This window comes from Vombatus ursinus, unplaced genomic scaffold (assembly GCF_900497805.2).
Source record: "Vombatus ursinus unplaced genomic scaffold, bare-nosed wombat genome assembly UNPS02014951.1, whole genome shotgun sequence".
Lineage (NCBI taxonomy): Eukaryota > Metazoa > Chordata > Mammalia > Diprotodontia > Vombatidae > Vombatus > Vombatus ursinus.
In genome coordinates, this window is record NW_020954729.1 from 580,562 (window position 1) to 601,584 (window position 21,023).

General features: G+C 43.9%; 2 protein-coding genes across 5 annotated transcripts in view; one reads left to right on the top strand and one right to left on the bottom strand.

Moving 5' to 3' along the window:
• Positions 1-845, bottom strand: part of NSDHL (NAD(P) dependent steroid dehydrogenase-like) — a 36,318-nt gene extending 35,473 nt beyond the window's left edge. For all 3 annotated transcript variants that reach the window (XM_027845051.1, XM_027845052.1, XM_027845053.1), the window contains exon 1: positions 666-845. The gene's annotated coding sequence lies outside the window, so the exon portion shown is untranslated. The remainder of the gene's footprint in view (positions 1-665) is intronic.
• Positions 846-1,258: 413 nt separating this feature from the next.
• CETN2 (centrin 2) lies at positions 1,259-9,052 on the top strand. 2 transcript variants are annotated; one of them, XM_027845054.1, is made up of 5 exons: positions 1,259-1,362; positions 3,201-3,359; positions 3,878-4,006; positions 4,971-5,108; positions 7,737-9,052. In XM_027845054.1, the coding sequence occupies exons 1-5, from the start codon at positions 1,360-1,362 to the stop codon at positions 7,824-7,826; spliced, it is 519 nt and encodes a 172-aa protein (XP_027700855.1). In that variant the 5' UTR covers positions 1,259-1,359; the 3' UTR covers positions 7,827-9,052. The 2 variants fall into 2 exon arrangements, with proteins under 2 accessions (XP_027700855.1, XP_027700856.1); XM_027845055.1 differs by lacking the exon at positions 1,259-1,362 and adding an exon at positions 1,719-1,820.
• Positions 9,053-21,023: the final 11,971 nt, after the last annotated feature.

The following is a 21,023-nucleotide window of genomic DNA, read 5'->3' on the forward strand; positions in this document are numbered from 1 at the left end:
CCCAGTCCAGTGACAGCCCAGCCCAGGCAGCCACCTTTTTTGCTTTTAAATGTCCCTTGGTTCCTTAGCTAATCAATAAATAGGGCTTACACAATTAGTGAGAGTCTCGGTAAGAATTAGGATTGTGGAGATCAGAGAACGTTAGAGCTGAAAAAGACCTTAGAGGTTCTCTAGGCCCTTCTTACATTTGACAGGGGAGGAAACTGAGGCCCAGAGGGGTTCAATGACTTGCCCAAGGTCACACAGGCAGGAAGTGGCAGGGCCAGAATTCGCACACAGGCTAGATTAATTAGAGCAGTTTGAAATTTAAATTTGGGACAGTGAATCGCGTAAAATAAGCCTGACAGGGAGAGGAGGGGCGGCCAACCAGGTAGGGAAGGCAGGCTGGCTTCTAGATTCACCATTAAGTCCTTAAGGAGCCCCCAACAACCTTAGTGCTTGGGGCACCCCAAATTATCCAGCGCCACCGTAGTGTCAGGATGCTTGCAAGAGCTGACCTCCAGGAAGCCTGGCCTCGCCCACTACCAAAAGGCTCCCTCCGGCTCCCCGTCGGGCCCAAGTCCCCCTCCCTGCCGGGCCCAAGTCCCCCTCCCGCTCCCCCTGCCCATCTCGCCCCGCCCCTCGTCCCTGACACCGGCCAGACGGCCTCCAGCAACGACTCTTACTCGTCACTGTAAGGGGTCTGGCAGCTCCGCTCCGGCCCGATCGTCCGGGGGGGGGGTTCTGGCTCCGGCTCCGGCAAAGGCTCGCTCCCTGGCTGGGGTTATACCGTGAATTCTAACTTCCTACGCTTCCCTCGGGTATCCACCGGCCTCCAGCCAAATAGGCAGAGAATCGGCCGAGGCTTTCCCGGCTCGCCAATTGGCCCGGCTCCCCACAGGTATAACCAATCGCGGACTAAGCCCGCCTCACGCCGGATGTCACAGGCCTATCCCCCGGGTGCGTCCGAACCCCCTAGCCTATCGCGAGCAAGAACCGCCTTAATGGACGTTCACCTTTCAGCCCATAGGAAACACTAAAGAGACACGAGAAGGAGCCAATGGGAAACCAGACCTCTGGCTTCTGTCGGATGATGTCGATTCCCTCCGCTCCAGTGAGGACCTGATCTTGAGCTCCAGGGGCGGTGGGAGCAGCCGCAGGAGGGGTGTGTGTATGTGTGTGTGTGTGTGTGTGTGTATGTGTGTGTGGTTTTTGTGTGTGTGTGTGTGTGTCTCTGAGAGCAGGGGGGTGGAGCCTGAGCGGAAAGGCGCGGGCGGGGCGGAGCCAAGGCAAGAGAGGGGGCGGAGCGACAGGGCTTTAGTTGCCGCCTGAGGGGCTTCGAGACTCAGTGTCTGCGCGTTAGCCGTCGGGAGCGGAGGCATGGTGAGTGCGGCTACTCCCCCTCCTGCCCCCCAATTTCCTCTGGATCCCACTCCGTGGCCCGGCCGGGCCGTGGTCTTGTCTTTCCCTTGGCCCTGGTGGGGAACTCTCTTCTGGCCTCCTTTCCCCTTCCTGCCCCCGGTGCCCCCACCTCCACCACCTCCACCACCACCGCTGCCGCCGCCGCCGCCTCAGCCCCGGTGGGGCCTGCTCCCCCTGCGCCCGGCCCGGAGCCTCGGCGTCCCCACTGTGGCCTGGCCCCCCGAGCGCGGGGACCCCGTTGCTTGGTCAACCCCCTGGTCTGTGGCCGGGCCCTTCCCAGCCCGGCCTGCCGCCGGCCGCCCAGTGGCCACCCGGCCCCCAGCCCGGCCCATCGCCCGGCCCGCCTCCTCCCGACCCGCTGCTCCCTCCCTCCCCCCTGACGGGATCTGGTCGGCCTACTTTCCCCCACCCCAGGCCAGGTAGGTGTCGAGCGGTCGCGCTTTTTTCCTTGCTCCCCAATCCCCCGTGATCCCTCCCCCCCGATTCCCCAATCTCCCCCGCTCCCCGCCTCCGCCCCCCTCCCTTCCCCTGCCGCTTCCTTCTCGGCTCCCGCTTCTCTTGCCGCTCCTTTTTTTTCCTCTATCCTTTCCTTGCCTTTGCAGATCCCTTGGGCGCTCAGCTTGGGGTGGGCCCTGGGGAGGGCGGGGTTGTGTGTGGGGGGAACGGTGGGAGGGGGGCGCTGCAGCTTCGGAGCCTCCCGGGAGCTGGGTGTGGGAGGCGGGGGCGGGGCACGGGAGGACGTTATCAATTGCTGTGGTGAGGGGAGGGCGGCGAGGGGGCTACAGGCTGCCTTAATTTCCCCAGAAATCTTCCGTGGGCTGATGTCGCCCAAATGGAATGAGCCTTACTGCTTTATCTTTTGGTTCTGAGCGGTTTCTGATGTGAAAGGGAGGTTCCTCTGTGTAATGTTTGTATTGATTTGAATTTAACTTGAGAGGAGAGATGTATTTTTTAATTTGGTTTTGAACAAGCTCCTAATAGGGGGTATTGAGCTTCCAGCAGAAAGGCAGGGTACACCTGTTTTAACCCTTTGATAAGCTCTGCTGTTTGGCATTTGATGTGGGCAGCATCATGGTTTTCCTCAGATTTAGAAATGGCTGCCAAATCTAAGCGGGAGCAAAGAAAGCCCAGTAATCCTCATTTCAGTGTGAACAGGTAGCTCTGGAACTTTCCACCAGAGCACACTAAAAGATGGGCGCCAAATAAGTGTCCTTGCACGTGAGTAAACTGTTATGCAGAAATGCTGTAAATAAATTACAAGGGAGCCAGGGGTCCCAGAACTCAACCCCAGCAGAGTAGAAGGGGTAAAACTGCATCTAATTTGGTGTGAATAGAGATGTGTGCAGAGATATGTTGAAACATAGTTTGAGTGGGTGGAATTGCCACCCTCCCTCTTCACAATCACAAGCAAAAAAAAAAAAAGATTCAGTTCAGAGATCCATCACCATCATTGTCACAGTGCAGTAGGTACAGGTGCCTCCCAATTTTCAGTTAATATTCAAACCAAGTGGTTAGAAATCTTCTAGTAACATAAATGAGTTTGAATGCTATGATGAGTCTTGGCAGAGACCATAGACCACAGATAAGGAAAAGCTCTAAGATTCTGGGAAAATGGAACACAAAATTCTATGTGAGGGTTTGTCAGGGTGACAAGGCTAAAATTCACAAGAGATGACCAATATGAAGGCTTCTTTACACTAGTTAGATAAAATAATGAAAATGACTTTTTAAAAAATTTGCAATCCTGTGTCCCTGCAATGCAATTTAAGATCACTTGTTCTTTTATTATTGTTTTAAAGGCCAGTACCATCAAGAAGCCAAACCTGGGCTCCACCCCCCCAAGAAAGAAGATGGGACCCAAACCTGAACTCACAAAGGACCAGAAACAAGAAATTAGAGAGGCATTTGATCTCTTTGATACAGATGGAACCGGGACAATAGATGTTAAGGAGCTCAAGGCAGGTTCTTTAAGTACCAGCTGTAAGAGCTAACCTGGGAAAAGCACATAGGATCCAAGAGAAATAATTTATTATACTAAATAAAAAAAAAACCATCAGTGTCTGTGTTTTCACTGAGTAATTATGCTTAAATATCACTACTTGGGGTAGTAAAGAATGAAGGGGGATCCAGTGACCTAAGGTCTTTTCTTTCCATTTTAATCCTACCTTTCCATTTCTGAGCTGATACAGGGTACTCTGGAGTTGTCTTTCCTGCCTTGCTTTACTCCCTCCTCTTTTTTACTACTTTCCTTTACTTCCTTCCCTTTTCTGCCCAAAGTGTTGGTCCCAGGTATTATTGTACTGTTCCATTTTTGTGTTCAAACCACCCCCCCCCAAAACCTTGTTAAGTAAGGTTAATTGAAATTGTAATGTGCTTAATATTAGAAGCTCCAATTCACAGTGCCACTTTTGCCCCTAAGTATTTTTGGGACTTCTGTCTTTTGTTGAAATAATTATTTAGCCTATTTTTGATGTAGGTGGCCATGAGAGCTCTGGGCTTCGAACCCAAGAAAGAAGAGATTAAAAAAATGATATCTGATATTGACAAGGACGGGTCGGGGAAAATCAGTTTCAGTGACTTCTTGGCTGTGATGACTCAAAAAATGGTAAGTTAGCCAACACAATCAACATAACCTCCATGTAGCATAGGACATCACTCCATTAAAGTGGAGCTCACTAGGACAGGGGAGCCCGAATCGTGGGATCAGAGCCAGAAAGAAACCTTAAAGGCCATCTCGTCCAACCCTATCATTTTGCAAATGGAATAGATAGTGCTTCTGACTAAAGAGAGGACTTGGATTCTACTCCTATTCTCCTGTGACTTGGAGAAGTCAGTTTTGCCATCTAAAATAAGGGAAGGAATACTTGCCACTACCACTTTTCTGTTTAGTTATTGTCATGGTAGCATTTCATACTTTAATGGCAGTTAAATCTGAATTTTGGGAATTGAGAATGTATACACTGTTGTAGCTTACCTTTAACATACAAGATTACGATTGCTTCAGGCAAACTCATAGGAAGAATTTTAGTGATGTCAGATTTCCTCAAACCAGAAAAATGTTTTTCTTTGGCTGGAGGCAAAGGAAAGAAATGGAAAATAACCCAGGGTAATGGAGTGGTTCAGACAGTAGTAGTACCCAAGTACCTCCCAGTGGACACAGCCCCGTTGTTAACCCTCAAAATCAAGAAGCCTGGGATGACCTCTATCACCTGAGATATTTATATACCAAGATAAAGGCCAGAACTTGGTATTTTTGTGGGGAGTGAGTACTGTTCTATATAGTCATGCCCTTTTAATGAAATGGGCAGTCCTTAGCCAGTCAATTTCACAAACAGGTTGGAAGATTAATAGGGGTTATAGTTTGGTTGGTGGAAAATAAGTTAGGATAAAAGTATGGGAAAAGGTAGGAGAGGAAAATATTTTGGCAGAATTGATTATTTTACAACAGTGCTTTCTATTGCTTTTATTTTTTCAACATTTCTGTAAGACCAGGTAAGAGGACTTTGGGGGTAACTAAAGGTTGCTAGGACTAAGATACTTCCTTTCTTGTGTATGATTTAATTTTTAAGACTGAAAAGGATACCAAAGAAGAAATTCTGAAGGCTTTCAGACTCTTCGATGATGATGAAACTGGGAAAATCTCCTTCAAGAACTTAAAACGTGTGGCTAGAGAGCTAGGGGAAAACCTCACTGATGAGGAACTGCAGGTTTGTAGTAAATGAGTCTGCAATTCCAGATTCCTGGCTTCTGACCTTGTAGTAGGTTTTCTTTGTCAGAGCTTCAGTCCTATACTGTTGGTACTTTGCTGACCACCTAACTTTTTTTGCCTAGCTATTCCCTTACCTACCAGTTGGTAAGTATGACTAACTCCTGTCCAGTCTTTGTCTTCTTTCACGCACCTCACCCTGATTCATAAGGTCCCTATTTTCTACCCACCTCTGCTATCTCAATTCTGTCTTGCCTATTTCTTAATATCTTTTCTGAATAAGTTTCTGTGCTTATATGTGTCAGTGAACTGTGTGCATGATGATGTGAACTATTTCAAAGATTATTATTGGAGAATTAATGTAATATTAACATCTCATTAGGCTGAGGTGGTCACCTGGTGCCTTGTGCAATGTTATTAAAAGGTTGTTAAAGTTAGCTCCCTCAATTGGAGGAAATACTCTTGTCCTAATCTGCTTCCCAAACAAATGCTTATTGACTACTTGAGTAAATCTTCCCTTTTCCTCTGACCAGTAGAAACATGGCGCTTAAGGAGGGTGCGGGATATTGACAATAATCCCAGGGCCTGTATTTGTCACCTTTCATTTATACTTACAACACAATTTAGACCTTGGCCTATGACTAAAGAATCTACACTATACATTGTACCCTCTTCTTCCTCTTCCCTATTCCTCCTCCCCCTCAAAAAAAGTTAGAGTTTCATTTTAAGACTCAGTTAAATAAGACAGACAGGTATGGTTGTTGGATTTGTACACACTAAGTCTCAGGACCCATCAGGTGCTGTGGAATTTCTGTATGATACAGGTAAGATTACCTTACATGGTCTATTTGGTGTTTGAATGGGGATCCAAAATGGATCTACTTCATAAGAAGTCTCCTTTATGTCAGACAACATTTATAAATTATAATAGATTAAGCAGGCTGTAGTGCTTTAAGCTTTTACATTTGAGACTAAGGCTTTTCAAAAATGAATATTATAACAGAAACATCACTTTTAAGAAATCTAACCCCCCTCTTTGAGGCTGCTGTTCTCTGGCTGGGGGTCAGCATATGATGAGGCTGTGGGATCATGAGTTTGTGACCCATGCAAGCCAGTTGGCTGTGCCAAGTTTCCTGGCCAGATTCCACCCATAAACCTATCCAGCCACCTCACAAATGTGAGCTTTGGATCAAAAAGAGAAGACAGGAGAGAGGTTAGGTCATTGTGAAGCCATCACCTTCATAGGGGACCTGATGGAGAGTGGGAATGTAGGGAAGTTCAGGAACATTCACAGAGAAAAGGGGAACAAAAAAAAAAAAAGTAAAGGCAAAACTCAAGTTCCCAAATGGTGGCTGAGGTCAACTGCCTAGTGAAGATCTACAGAGAAGAGGGATTGCAAGGTCTCAAACTACTGAATATTAGACCCTGTTTTGGTGAAATACAGTTTTGTTTTGTTTTTTTGGCTAGGCAATGGGGTTAAGTGACTTGCCCAGGGTCACACAGCTAGTAGGTGTTTTTATGTGTCTGAGGCTGGATTTGAACTCAGGTCCTCCTGAATCCAGGGACGGTGCTCTATCCATTGGGCTACCTAGCTGCCCTGTATTTTGGTGAAGTAAAGAATGGCAGAGCTAGCAGGCACCTTGGATTGAGATCCAAGCTTGACCCCCTCTTTTTATAGAAAAGGTAACTGAGGTCCAGAAGAGAGTGACTTGTTCAAGACCCTACAGCAAATGGCTCAGCCACATGTCTTCTGAGGTCTCGTTTGGCTTTAGGCCCTTATGCTTCGATGTCTTCCATAGCCCAGTTTCATTTAGTGCACTGTACAGTTCAAACCAGCTCACAGGGCATTTAAAACAATATATATTTTTTAAACACTTGGAAGCCAAACATTCCATTCAGTAAGGATTTATTAAGTACTTATTATGTGCTTAGTGCTAGAGATAGACAAAACCAAAATAGGCTCCACCCTCTCAAACATTAAATATCAGCCACAGTTTAAATAAAGCACTTGATGGAGGAAAATTTAGGAAAGGGCAACTTTTTTCAGTAATTATAATAAATACTGTCCAGTTAAGTGAAAATATTTGTAAATTAATGCCAGTCCTTAATTTGGAATGTCGATAGCAACTTCAGATTTGCATTTCAATATAGGTTTAGGGTTAGCCTAAAACCATTGCCTTTCCCTAGGTTTCAGTAGTTAGAGGATGTAAATTGTCCAATTACTTGGGAGGCATCATGGTGCAGTGGGAAGAAATTGCTTTCTATTCAGAGGACCTGGGTTCTGCCATTCTTCAATCTGTGCTACTTTGGGTAAATCGCTTAGTCTGTCCAAGATGTCCAGTTTTCTCACATGTAAAATGAGGGCATTGGACTAGATAACCTCTAAGATCCCTTCCATATCTCAGCCTTTAATATCCATCATCATATAGCCGATATTATTCCCATTTTACAAATTAAACTGTGGTATGACTTTTGTTCCCCTGAAGGTTACCCACTTGATTTGGCCCAATGCTTCCCCTCCCTCCCCATTAGACACTCAGTGCTGCTTTGTTTTTTATTGAAATCATTTTGTGTGGCCTCCTTTAGATGTTTAATGGGTCAGTCTAATCTACCACCTGAATCCTTACAGGAAATGATTGATGAAGCTGATCGAGATGGTGATGGAGAAGTCAACGAACAGGAGTTCCTGCGGATCATGAAAAAGACCAGTCTCTATTGAGGTCGATATCTCTTCCCCTTTTGCAGGCACATACAGATAGATTTACTGGTTATGAAGGTTCCTTGTTTTCATTTTTTGAGGCATCACTATAGTGCGTAGAGGCTGATTTTCCCCTTCCAAAAATTCGTCTAAATAATTATATTGGCAAATACCTGACTCAATTGTATGTTTTCTGAAGAATTCTAAAAACAGTTCTAGATAATACACCTTGTCAATGGATTCTCCAATTCAGAGCCCGCTAGGCTTAAGAATGGGGGCCTAAAACTCCCCTCCTCCCCATTCTTTTGCCTAGCGTCTCTTCTTTCATTCATTAATATTACACCAAACTCCAGAGCAAAATTCAAGTGTTATGGCCACCGAAGTGGGAACAAAGAAAATCTCCTTTAAGGTGCTGGTTCCCTTAATCACCTTACTTCCATCATCTCTTCCCCCTGCCATGCTCAGGTGTATGATACAGCAGGACCATGTGATTGGCTTGTAGGCCACCATTCCAGGCCATTTTTCCCCTCCCTCTTCCATTCACCCCTTTGATTTTCATTGACTTAGCTCTTTTAAGAAGAAACTAGCTTACCAACTTCTTTGTTGTGTCTGAAACACACTGACATACCTATTGTCTTGTGGAGGGCTTGGAATGTTCCATGGCATCATCCTCTCCAGTCAGTGCTGGGGTAGCTGCATCTAGCTCATCCACTTTGTGTGTCATCCTGGCAAATGCTCTTTTCTTTTCCCAGGCCAGGCCACCAAATGAAAAAAGCTAAATGTAATGTTAGCCTAAGAAAATCATAAATAGCATAGGTTGGCTTACTACTAATGTTAAAAAAAAAAACCACACAAATAAGCATTTCCTTAGTTCATAAGCTTTAAGGGCTTAGTTGCTTTGAAAATTGGGGTGGGTGGGGTGGGTCGTGTTTCAAGTATTTAGCAAAGCCGTTTTCCCTTTTCCCTGCTTGGAAGGAAGGGAACTGGCTGTTGGTGTCTTCATTAGAAATCTAATGTAACCGTGGCCATTTTCTACTGATTTTGTCACAAGTTCTCTTTACTGGTTAGCTCTAAGAACCTCTGGTTCTTTATTAGTCCATGACTTTCTCCTCCTCTGACGTATGGACACTGACCACCGAGTGTCCCACATGGGTAGTTTTACACACTGATTTGTGACTCCCAGTGGTCTGTTCTGTGTTGATGCTATTTATTTTCTCTGTTGTGAATAAAGTCTTTCTTGTTTTAAAGTTCTGGTCTTTGAGTATGAATTACTTGGAATTGGGATTTATATTTGACCAATTATGTTGAAGGTAGCTTTGCAGAAGAGGGCAAAATATTACCTAGGGTGGGCCTTACTGCTTGCCTGGGGCAAGTGACTTCTTTTGTAGGACAAGGGGACCACATTCTAGGATGGGGCGTTCCCCTAAAACAAGAGAAAGGGAATCCTAGAGTTCAGATAGCCGATTTTAAACCAGTCAGTCCCCATTAGGGTAGAAAGTATACCTCTGTGGGTTTAGGCTGTCTGATAAAAAGGTGAGCAGGGGCAGCTAGGTGGCGCGGTGAATGGAGCTCTGGCCTTGGAGTCAGGAGGACCTGAGTTCAAATCCAGCCTCAGACACTTAACACTTATTAGCTGTGTGACCCTAGGCAAGTCACTTCACCCTGATTGCCTCACCAAAAAAAAAACGGTGAGCAGCATGGACTGTGCTGGTCCCTCCAGTCTTGTAGCCCCAGCACAGGGCCTTGCACATAGTAGACACTGAATAGAATGCACACCATGTTGAATCTTGGCATTGAAGGAAACTTAGAGTTCCTCTGATTCCACATACTTGCCACCTATTGCAGGAATCTTCCTATGTAGGATTCTTGATGGTGAGTGGCCATCTCTTTGGGGATCCTTAGGCAAAGGTTGCTCCCATTAAGCCACCAATCAACCATTAAGAGCTTTGGGCAGATTTTTTTTTAAATAAAATTTTCTTGATAACTTCTGCTTTTATATCATCTATGTTTTCCACTTGCACACCAAATAGAGCTTTTTCTTATAATAAAGAGTTTTTTAGGAGAGGAGGAAAAATAGGCAAAACTAACCTTTGTGATGGACAACCAAAGCTGGACAAACAGGAGAGAGGGAGGAAAAATACAAAGGAGCTAACATGACTCTACTTACCTAGCGACCACTTTTTTCTTTAAATAACATTTAAAAAAATTTTTTAGTTTTCAACATTCACTTCCCTAAGATTTTGAGTTCCACATGTTCTCCCCATCTCTCCCATCCCATGATGGTGTGCAATTTGATACAGGCTCTACATGTACATTCATATTGAACCTATTTTCACATTAGTCACGTTGTAAAGAAGAATTAGAACCAATGGGAGAAATCACGAGAAAGAAGGAACAGAGCAAATAATATGCTTTGATCTACATTCAGACTCCATAGTTCTTTTTCTAGATGTGGATAGCATTTTCCATCATGAGTACTTTGGAGTTGGTTTGGATCCTTTCATTGCTGAGAGGAGATGAGTCTGTCAAAGTTAGTCATTGCACATTGTGGCTGTTACTGTGTACAATGTTCTGGTTCTGCTCACTTTACTCAGCATCAGTTCCCATATGTTTTTTCAGGTTTTTCTGAAGTCCACTTGCCCATTATTTCTTATAGTGCAATAGTATTCCATTACATTCATATACCACAACTTGTTCAACCATTCCCCAACTAATGGGCACCCCCTCAATCTAGCAGCCACTTTTAAAAAAGGAAAAGCATATAGCATGGTGGGTGTAGATTGGTGGTCAAATCCTAACTGACAGCAGATAATCCCAGTAACTCAACAGGCAAATTGCAAATCTGGGTCACCAGTATACTATCCCACCAGAAACCCGCCCCCTCCATGCACACACAAATTGGCACGCCAAGTTGCTCAAGGACATTGAAATCACCGAGAATATAGCAAAAAAGATACTTGTATTTGGATTCTTTGTAAGAGCAGATCAGAATAATAGCCAAAAGATATGAATAGGCAGTTTGAGATGAAGAAATTAAAGCCATCTATGGTCATATGAAAAAATGCTCTAAATCACTATTGATTAAAGAGATGCAAATTAAAACAACTCTGAGATACCACCTCACCTATCAGATTAGCGAATATGACAAAAGGAAAATGATAAATGTTGGAGATGTGGGAAAATTGGGACACTGATACATTGTTGGTGGACTTGTGAACTGATCCAACCATTCTTTTTTTTTAAAATTAATTTATTTTTAGTTTTCAACAATCACTTCCATAAGCTTTTGAGTTTTAAATTTTCTCCCCCTCCTTCCCCCCTCCTTCCCCAAGACAGCATGCAATATACATATTTTCACATTAAACACTATTCACTATTAAACATTTTCACATTAGTCATGTTGTAAAGAAGAATTAGAACCAATAGGAGGAACCACCAGAAAGAGGAAACAAAACTCAACAGAAGAAAAAGAAAAAAAAGCGAACAGTGTGCTTCTATCTGGATTCAAACTCCATAGTTCTCTCTCTGGATGTGGATGGCATTTTCCATCATGAGACTTTTAGAGATGTCTTAGATCCTTCTGTTGCTGAGAAGAGCTAAGTCTAATAAAGTTAGTCATTGTACAACATGGCTGTTACTGTGTACAATGTTCTGGTTCTGCTCACTTCACTGAGCATCAATCCATATATGTCTTTACAGGTTTTTCTGAAGTTCGCCTGCTCATAATTTCTTATGGCATAATAGTATTCATTACATTAATATGCCACAACCTGTTCAGCCATTCCCCAATTGATGGGCATCCCCTCAATTTCCAGTTCTTTGCCACCACAGAAAGAGCTGCTATAAATATTTTTGCACATGTGGGTCCTTTTTGTATTTTTATCATCTCTTTGGGATACAGCCCTAGAAGTGCTATTGCTGGGTCAAAGGGTATGCACATTTTTATAGCTCTTTGGGTATAGTTCCAAATTGCTCTCCAAAATGGTTGAATCAGTTCACAACTCCACCAACAATGCATTAGTGTTCCAATTTTCCCACATCTTCTCCAACATTTATCATTTTCCTATTTTGTCATGTTGGCCAATCTGATAGTTGTGATGTGGTACCTCAGAGTTGTTTTGATTTGCATTTCTCTAATCAATAGTGATATAGAGCATTTTTTCATATGACTATAGACAACTTTAATTTCTTCCTCTGAAAACTGCCTGTTCATATCCTTTGACCATTTATCAATTGTGGAATGACTTGTATTCTTATAAATTTGACTTAGTTCTCTATATATTTTAGAAATGAGGCCCTCATCAGAGACACTGGTTATAAAAATTCTTTCCCAGTTTTCTGCTTCCCTCCTAATCTTGGTTGTATTGGCTTTGTGCAAAAACTTTTTGATTTAATGTAATCAAAACTATCCATTTTGCATTTCATAATGTTCTCTATCTGTTATTTGGTCATAAATTCTTCTGTTCTCCATAAATCTGACAGGTGAACTATTCCTTGCTCTCACAGTTTGCTTATAGTATCAGCCTTTATATCTAAATTGTGAACCCATTTTGACTTTATTTTGGAATATGGTGTAAGATTTTGGTCTATGCCTAGTTTCTGCCATACTCTTTTCCAGTTTTCCCAGCAGTTTTTGTCAAGTAGTGAGTTCTTATCCCAGAAGCTGGTGATCCAACCATTCTGGAGAGCAATTTGGAACTATGCCCAAAGGGCAATCAAACTGGGCATACCCTTTGATCTGGCAACAACCACTACTAGGTCTGTATCCCAAAGAGATCAAAGAAAACGAAAAGGACACGTGTACAAAAATATTTATAGCAGCTCTTTTTGTGGTAGTGAAGAATTGGAAATTGAGGAAATACCCATCAATTGGGGAATGGCTGAACAAATTGTAGTATATGAATGTAATGGAATACTATTGTGGTATAAGAAATGATGAGCAGGCAGATTTCAGAAAAACCTGGAAAGACTTACATGAACTGATCAGAATCAGAACACTGTACACAGTAACAGCAACATTGTTCGATGATCAACGATGATTGACTTAGCTCTTCTGAGTAGTGCAATGATCTAAGACAATTCCAAAAGACTTATGATGGAAAATGCTCTCCACATCCAGAGAAAGAACTATGGAATCTGAATGCAGATCGAAGCATACTACTTTTACTTTTTTTTGTGGCTTTTCCCTTTTGTTCTGTTTCTTCTTTCACAACATGAGTAATGTGGAAATATATTTCCATGATTGCACATGTATAACCTATATCAGATTGCTTGCTGTCTTGGGGAGGGGAGAGGGGAGGGAGGGAGAAATAATTTGAGACTCAAAATCTTATAAAAATGAATGTTGAAAACTATCTTTCATGTAATTGAAAAAAACAAAATGCTGTTTACAAAAAAAAAGCAGATCAGAGTAAGTAAAAATGGCACATGGCACAAGTGAAGGTACATTAAAGGCTAAAACAACCAAGAGATTGAGCCAGTGGGGTACTTATCACACACACACACATACACACACACACAGATAGACACACAGATACAGACACATACACACACTGCTACACAGGCACATACACACATACATATACACACACCATTCCCATGTTATTCTGCTAGACCAAACCAGACAGTGGGAAAAGTCAAATTAAACAGATTCTGAACTTTGCTTCCAGAATGTTGGTACCTATTCTGTTGGAGTGAAGGTCAAGTGATGACCCAGGAATTGGGACCAATGGTAGGAAATTCTTGGAGTTGCCAACTAGATTTGCCAAGATTTGCAACTTGCTGAGAGTCAAGTTTTCACCAAGCCTGATGAGAACTCCTCAGAAGGAACTGTCAGAATCTTGGGTGTGCAGTTTGACAGGGTGCCACCATCTCAGTAAGGTGAATACTTGAAATGGCGTACCAGTTACCCCAGTAGGAACATCTGGCTTACTCATCATGATAGTTCTCAAACATGTGCAAGGAACTGAATAAAACAGAAACCTCCATTCAAGGCACTGAGTCTGATAGGTGAGATGACGCAGAACCACAAATAACTAACAGGCTAGAATCTGTTACTGCAAAAGGCTGCAGGCTTTTATCATTTGTGGAAGACTCCTGGGCATGAGAGCAAAGGGTTCCGTTCTTTTCTCTGCATGCATGGCAGAATTCCACAACTACCAGTGGCTGGAGTGTTTGGTCACCTACTTAGAGATGAGGACATTTGTGACCAAAATGCTTTTGCAAGTGCTTTGTGGAAGGATTTAAATGAAGCCAAAATGAGCCATAGAGGAAGCCAACCAAGCAGAAAATGTACTAAGATGTCTGGGGAGGGGGCCCTGAATATTAGGTGCTAGCCATGTCATAGGGAAGCTGATTCTAAAGCTATTTGGCAATGGCAGGGGACCCACTGACTGTTCAAGAAATTGGGCCTGTCCAGTGCATCATCCGGTGGGACTCCAAGGGGTGTGACCAGGCCCAGTATAGCCTCTCTGAGTACCTAGGAATGCTTCGAGGCCTCTGGAAAGTGCTCACGCACTAGCACTTTGCTAAGGACCTTCTCTGGGACCTCCTGGACCAGTTCCTTGCTACCCTTCTTGACAAAGACTGCTGATCTTTGTCCTGACCCCCATGAGGTGCCCATGAGTTGCCTTGGAGTGTCTTGCCTTTATTTGTGGGAGAGCGAGAGGCTTGCTGTTCGCTAAGGTAGGGTGGTAGGAGCTGGCTGAAAGTGGGGGAGTAGTATTTTACTTTGTTGCCTATGTCTGCCAAAAAATGGTAGAATTTCCAGCTGGCCCTAGAGGTAGTCTCATTCCAATGACTTCTTTTGCATGGGAGGATTCAGAGGCCCCAGGAGATTAGGTCACAGTGTGGGAGAGCTGAGCTTCAAATCTAGGCCTTCAGACTCCACACTGGTACCAGATTCCATCTACCCAATGCTGCCACTGCATTTGGGGGACGTGGGCACCTGACTCTTCCTCCTCTTCCTCAGGGCTTCCTTACCTTCCTATTTTAATCTAAGTAGCCAGGGGCCTGGCCTGCACTCCAGCACCCTACCTTCCCTGTTTTCTATTTCCTTACTCCTTGGTTCCCTGTTCCTTCGGCTTATCTTCACCTCACTTCTTTGGGCCTCAGTTTCTTTCTCTGTAAAATGAGGGGGTTAAACTAGATGTTCTCTGAGACCCCCTCCAGCTCCAGCTCCATGATCCTATTTGTGACCTTGGGCAAGTCACTTGATATATCTGGGCCTCAGTTTCCTCCTCTGTAGAATGAAGGAGTTGGATGGTTTTTGAGGTTCCTTCCAACTCTATGTCTGCACTTCTCTGGGTGAACTTGGGCAAGTCATTTCACCTTCTTTGGCCTCCGTTTTCTCATTTGTAGGTGGGCTTGATGGTTTCTGAGGCCCTTCCCAGCTCTAGTTCTCTATGGTCAAATATTGTACCATTCACAGATGGGGGAGGAGGTGATAGGAAATCCTTTGTCAAGCCCTGCATCATGATTTTTGTTTGGAAAAGGTCACTGCAATACCCAGAGGCCCCCTTGAAAGAGTTAGGGAGGAACTCTGGAGGCCAAGGTTGTCTTAACTTGTCCGGTTTGTATTTCCAGTCACTGACAGGGTTCTGGCTGCCAATCAGTGCCCTCCTCCAGCTGCACAGTCCCCAACCTTATCCCCTTCTGTTTCCCTGGGAAGAGGCAGCTTTAGTCATACTTTTCAGGTTTCACTCATTGACTTTGGAATGAAAAGGCAGGGCCTGGAAGAGATAAAAGGCAAAGAGGAGAGAATCACACTCCTCAGTGTGAGCTTTCTTTGTTGGAAGCCAGTCAAAAGAGCTAGCCTGTGATGCATCAGGCTTCTTTAAAACTGGCCTTCTGTCATCTGGTAGCATTGGTAGTAGGGATGTTTTCAAAACAAACCAAAACAAAACAATTTTAGAAGATTTGCCTGCCAGATCCATTCCACTATGTGAGAGGGTCTGTCTGGGTTAGTTAGAACTCTTGGTTGTATGGAACTTTGACTCAGCTCTCTCCCTTGTTAGTAACAACTCAGGGTACCACTGAATGACACTCCAAAGTAAAAGAAAATATGGAAAGCCAAGCTTTCCCAAGAGCATAGTTGGGGGGTTCTGATGGGGTGAATGCTGCCCCCTCCAGTATTGGGGGATTTCAGAGGGTTTAAGTAGAGAGGGACAGGCCTCTTTGCTCTCATGGAGAGGAGAGGCTCCTGGGTATGATCATGGGATGTAGGAACTGAGGAGGCACTGGGGTAGTCTGAGAGGAAAAAAGAGAAGGTAGCCTCTCCAGAACCTGGGACCCTGGCAAGGTAGGTAGGTAGAAACAGAGAAGGCAATCCCATGGGGGAGGAGGAAGCTTCTGGAGTTGATGGAAGTTGTAGGCTCCTAAGATAAGAAAGGCCTAGCAATCAGGGAGCAGCTGGGTGGTGGGTTACACATGAGTGCTCTGGGTGTACAGCACATCACGGAATCCAGGGGAAAATCTGGAGAAACTAGTCAGTAAGGCCCTTGTTTCATCATACATTATTTTACACATGAGGAAATTGAGGCCCAGGTAGAGGAAATAACTTGTCCCGGATGAGAGCGACAGTTTCAGAGGCAATGTTGGAACATAAGTCTTCCTGGTTCCAAGTCTAGCATTCTGTCCACTCCACCCTACTATTTCCTTCCTTGGTGACCAAGGGAACTGAAAGGAAAAGCCTCACCTGCCCTGAGGGCCATGCTCATAGCTACCAACAGCTTGAGCTGTTGGTTTCATGACTCCTGACACAAAGATGAGAAAACTGAGGCCATCAAGGCTCCAAGAGATGAAATGACTTCCCTGTGGCCACAGGGCCAGAGAATATCATATACCGCATTCAAAGACTGGTCTCTTCTGCCCAGAAGTCCTGTGTTCTGTCCATTTCATCTCACTGGCTAAGGCAGAAGGGAGGTCCTCATACTCACAGTCTCATTGTTGCATTAAATCCTGTCAGACGGGATTGAGGAACCATACTGTACCTCTGACCATGGCTCAGAGGATCGTAGGTTTAGAGCTGAAAAGGATCCATAGATGAAGACCTACTCAGAGAAGGCAACAGGCCCAAGGAAGGGCAGTGACTTGCCCAAGGTCACACATAGGATCATAGATCAAGGGCTGGAAGGGAGCTCAGAGGCCACTGAATCCAACCCCTCCTCATTTTTATAGAGGAGGAAACTGAGGCCCAGAGAGGAAAAGGCATCTGACTAAAGTCATATAGGCAGCAAGCATCAGAGGCTAGATTTGAGAGGGTGAGGAAGACAGGCAGTAAATGTCAGACATAGGGTGTGAACTCAGGGCTTTGTACTCCAAAGCCAGTCTCTTTCCACTCTCTGTGCACATCCATCTCTGTGCCATCTTTCCCAGGTAGAGAAGTTATGTCTCCTCAGCAGCATGATGGGGTGCTGATGCTGAAGTCCTCCCTTGGCTGAGGGCACCGAGGCAGAACAAAGGGGCCTGAAGGGGAGTACGAATGGGATTGCCTCAAAAAGAAGAAAGAAAAATAGGTCATTGAAAGAGTTTTTGAAATGCCTGGAAGAGAACAGAAAGATACAGAAAGAAACACAGATAAGGAGGATGATGTTGAAAGTCACACATTGAATTTCTTACAGCTATGTCCTGATTAGTGTGAATAAAGAATCCGCTGAAGTGGTCACATTGTTTGAATTCCATTGGACTGGAACCAACGACCATATTTTATATAATTATAACATCTAATAGTGCAAATTTAAATTAATAGGGTGACCACTTCCAGGGATTCCTGGTTGGCACTGATTGGGACCTTATACTTAAAAAAAAGCAAGGTGTATTTAAAACTTTTTCAAAATATATTTTCTTTTTCTCCCAAATTACATGCTAAAACAAATTTTTAACATTTAGATTTTTTTTTTAAAGTTTTGAGTTGCAAATTCTGTCCCTCCCTCTCTCCTTTTCCTCCCCCTTCCTGGAGATGGTAAGCAATCAGATATAGGTTATACATGGGCAATCATGTAAAACATTTCCATATTAGTCATTCTGGACAGGAAGACCCAATAAAAGAAAAAGAATGAAAGAAAGAAAGTGGAAAATAGCATGAAAAGCAAGGTGTATTAATGGAGATTTATGGTTTCATGTACCATCTTCCTTTTCTGTTCTACTTTGTATATGGAAATGCCCATTTTATTTGGTGTTGGTTAAATTTGCGATTTTAAAGAAGAAAAGCAAAGGAGCAAAATCTACATTCCCAAGACCTAGAAACCCTTGAGCCTCTGAGGATAAACAATTTCCAGAAGCATTGCGTCTTCTGTTTGGAGGGCTAGGACCCCTCAGGTCACAGCTAAGAGGCAGTGTGTGATTTGAGATCATGAAGGACCCTAGGGCAGGGAGAATATTAGCATGTGGCTTAGCAGTTCAAATGTCAGCCCACTGGCTAGGTTTGGGGATAACAAATAACATCCCAGGTTTTTTCCCCTTCAGCCTGACAGTCAATGCGTCTAGGATTAAGGGAGTTATACATGCCAATCGAATTTCAGATTGAATTAAGCTGGGCTCACCCCTTGTCTTCTAATTGATTTGGCTATATACAGCCAGATTTCCTCCAGCAGAGCCCTGCAGCAGAACAACCGTCCCCTCCTTCCTCCCAAATGGATATAGTGAGTGGTAGAGTGGGCCAAGAATCTCATGCCAGTGGCTCCCTGGCGTATCAGCAGGACTTTTGGCTCCAAAGAGAGGGTCCTAGGATAAGGCTTAGAAACTGAGGTGGGGGTCAAAATCATAGGGAGGCAAAGCGATTTTTAGAGGAATTGGCACACAACAAAAAGCTATGGAGCTGAGGAACAATACAATCGCTCCTAAAGAAAGTGGAAAAGGAGAAAGCTGCCTTGATGGGCTGGGAACATCTTTTCACACTTCCTATGAACCCCAACTGACTATAGACTGCACATATAGCATTTGAGATTTGGAATGGACCTTTGGAGATCACTGAGTGCACCCTACTCACTGTACAGATGAGGACATTGAGGCTCAGGGAAGCAACATCACTTTGCCCAGGTTACAATAATAGTGGCAGACTCAAGATTCAAACCCAGACCTCCTGACTTCCCAGGCCAGGGTTACATACCCTGGGTTACAGGGTTACATAACCACACTGTTTCTAATGTGGAAATTATCTGGGATTTCATTCCTGGACTTTTTCCATCCAAATGGAGACCCAGTGTTCCTGTCTGCCTACTGTGGCTATGGAGCATAGAACCATAGCCGCTATGTTGAGCTGTCCAAGCAGATTCTTGAGTTCCCTAGCAACAATGCTGAACCTGAGGTGTTGCTAGGGAAACACAGAGATTTCCATAGCTACCAACACTCCAAAGAGCATCTCTGGCCTTACAGTTGAATATAAGTGGTATCAGCAGATCAGGGGGGAGCTATAGACCTCTCTTCTACTCTTTAAAGGGGCCAGTGGAGGATGGGCACCAGTGTCTTGTAAGCACGTTTCCTGGTAGAGGGAGGTGAGGCAAACATCAGGAGTGGGGGCCCTGCCCTAAAGATTTGGGAAAACACACATCCTTCCTGCCCCCAAAGAGCAGAGAAAATAACCATCTGACTTGGAATGATGGGGGCGGGTGGGGAGCCTGAGTAGGTGAGCACCTTACATAAATCCAAATGCATTTCCTTGGCTCTGACCCAATACACAAACTATTTGGGCTGGAGTTTGCTCATTTAAAGACATCTCCTCAAATTAAAAATGATTCTTTTGCAGGGAAAGGCAGTAACTGAGCAGTCATTGCTTGAATACCTCCTCTATGCCAGACCATTAGGGGGAGGAAATTCCATAATCATACTGACTAGGGACATTACAAGTTAATATTATCCAACCTTAAATGCGTTCTCAATGCAATAAGATAGTCATTCTTCCCTATTCAATTCTCTCGGGCAGTTAGGTAGTGTAGTGGATAGAGCTCTGGGCCTGGAGTCAGGAAGACTCATCTTTCTGAGTTCAAATCTGGCCTTAGACACTTATTAGCTGTGTGACCCTGGGCGAGTCACTTTGCCCTGTTTGCCTCAGTTTCCTCATCTGGAAAATGAGCTAGAGAAGGAAATGGTAAACCACTCCAGTACCTCTGCCAAGAAAACCCCAATTGGGGTAATGAAGAGTTGAACACAACTGAACAACAATAACGACTTGATTCTCTATCTCACTTTCCTCAGAAGCCATTCCACCCTCCTTTCCCTTCCTTTTCCCTTTTGGGCTCCCTCTTAGCTGAGGAACTTGCTTCTTACTCTACTGAAAAAAATTGAGGCTATTTGGCATGAAGTCCTCTTCCCACTTCCTTCATCTCAAAACTCCTTTACAGGCATACCACATTTTATGGTGCTTTGCTTTATTGCACTTTGCAGATAATACCTTTTTTCTTTAAACAAATCGAAGGTTTGTGGCAACCCTGTGTTGAACATTTTCCCAACAGCATGTGCTCACATTGTCTCTGTGTCACATTTTGGTAATTCTTGCAATATTTCAAACTTTTTCATTATTATTATATCTGCTATGGTGATCTTGGATGTTACTATCGTAATCGTTTTGGGGCACCAGAGACCACGCCCATATAACCCGACAAAATTAATAAATGTTGTGTGTGTTCTGACTGTTCTACGGACTGGCTTCTCCCTCTCACTGGCCCTCCCTATTCCCTAAGACACAACAGTATTGAAATTAGGCCAATTGATAACCCTAAAGTGGCCTCAAAGTGTTCAAGTGAAAGGAAGAGTCAATCAATGCCCCAAACTTCATTGTCATCTTATTTTAAGAAATTGCCACAGTCACCCCAACCTTTGGCAGCCATCAACATCGAGGCAAGACCTTCCACCAGCAAAAAGATTAGGACTTGCTGAAGGCTCAGATGATGCTTAACATTTTTTAGCAATAAAATATTTTTTAATTACAGTATATATATGTTTTTAGACATAATACTATTGTACACTTAATAGACTACAGTATAGTGTAAACATAACTTTTACATGCACTGGGAAACAAGAAAATTAGTGTGACTTACTTTATTGAGATATTTGCTTCATTGTGGTGGCTTGGAACCAAACTGGCAATATTCCAAGGTATCCCCATACATCATTTCCCACTCTTTCCTCCTTTCCGTTAGTCTCTGATAATGACATGACCAACCCTGCTATGTGTGCGCTTGATTCTCACATCTTCTCCAGCAGATAGTATTTTCAATAATC

What these genes read in the sequence shown, in the direction of transcription:
- CETN2 (XM_027845054.1), top strand. An exon ending in TAGATGTTAAGGAGCTCAAG is followed by an intron (nt 3,360 to 3,877) that starts GCAGGTTCTTTA and finishes TTTTTGATGTAG; the next exon opens with GTGGCCATGAGAGCTCTGGG. An exon ending in TCACTGATGAGGAACTGCAG is followed by an intron (nt 5,109 to 7,736) that starts GTTTGTAGTAAA and finishes GAATCCTTACAG; the next exon opens with GAAATGATTGATGAAGCTGA.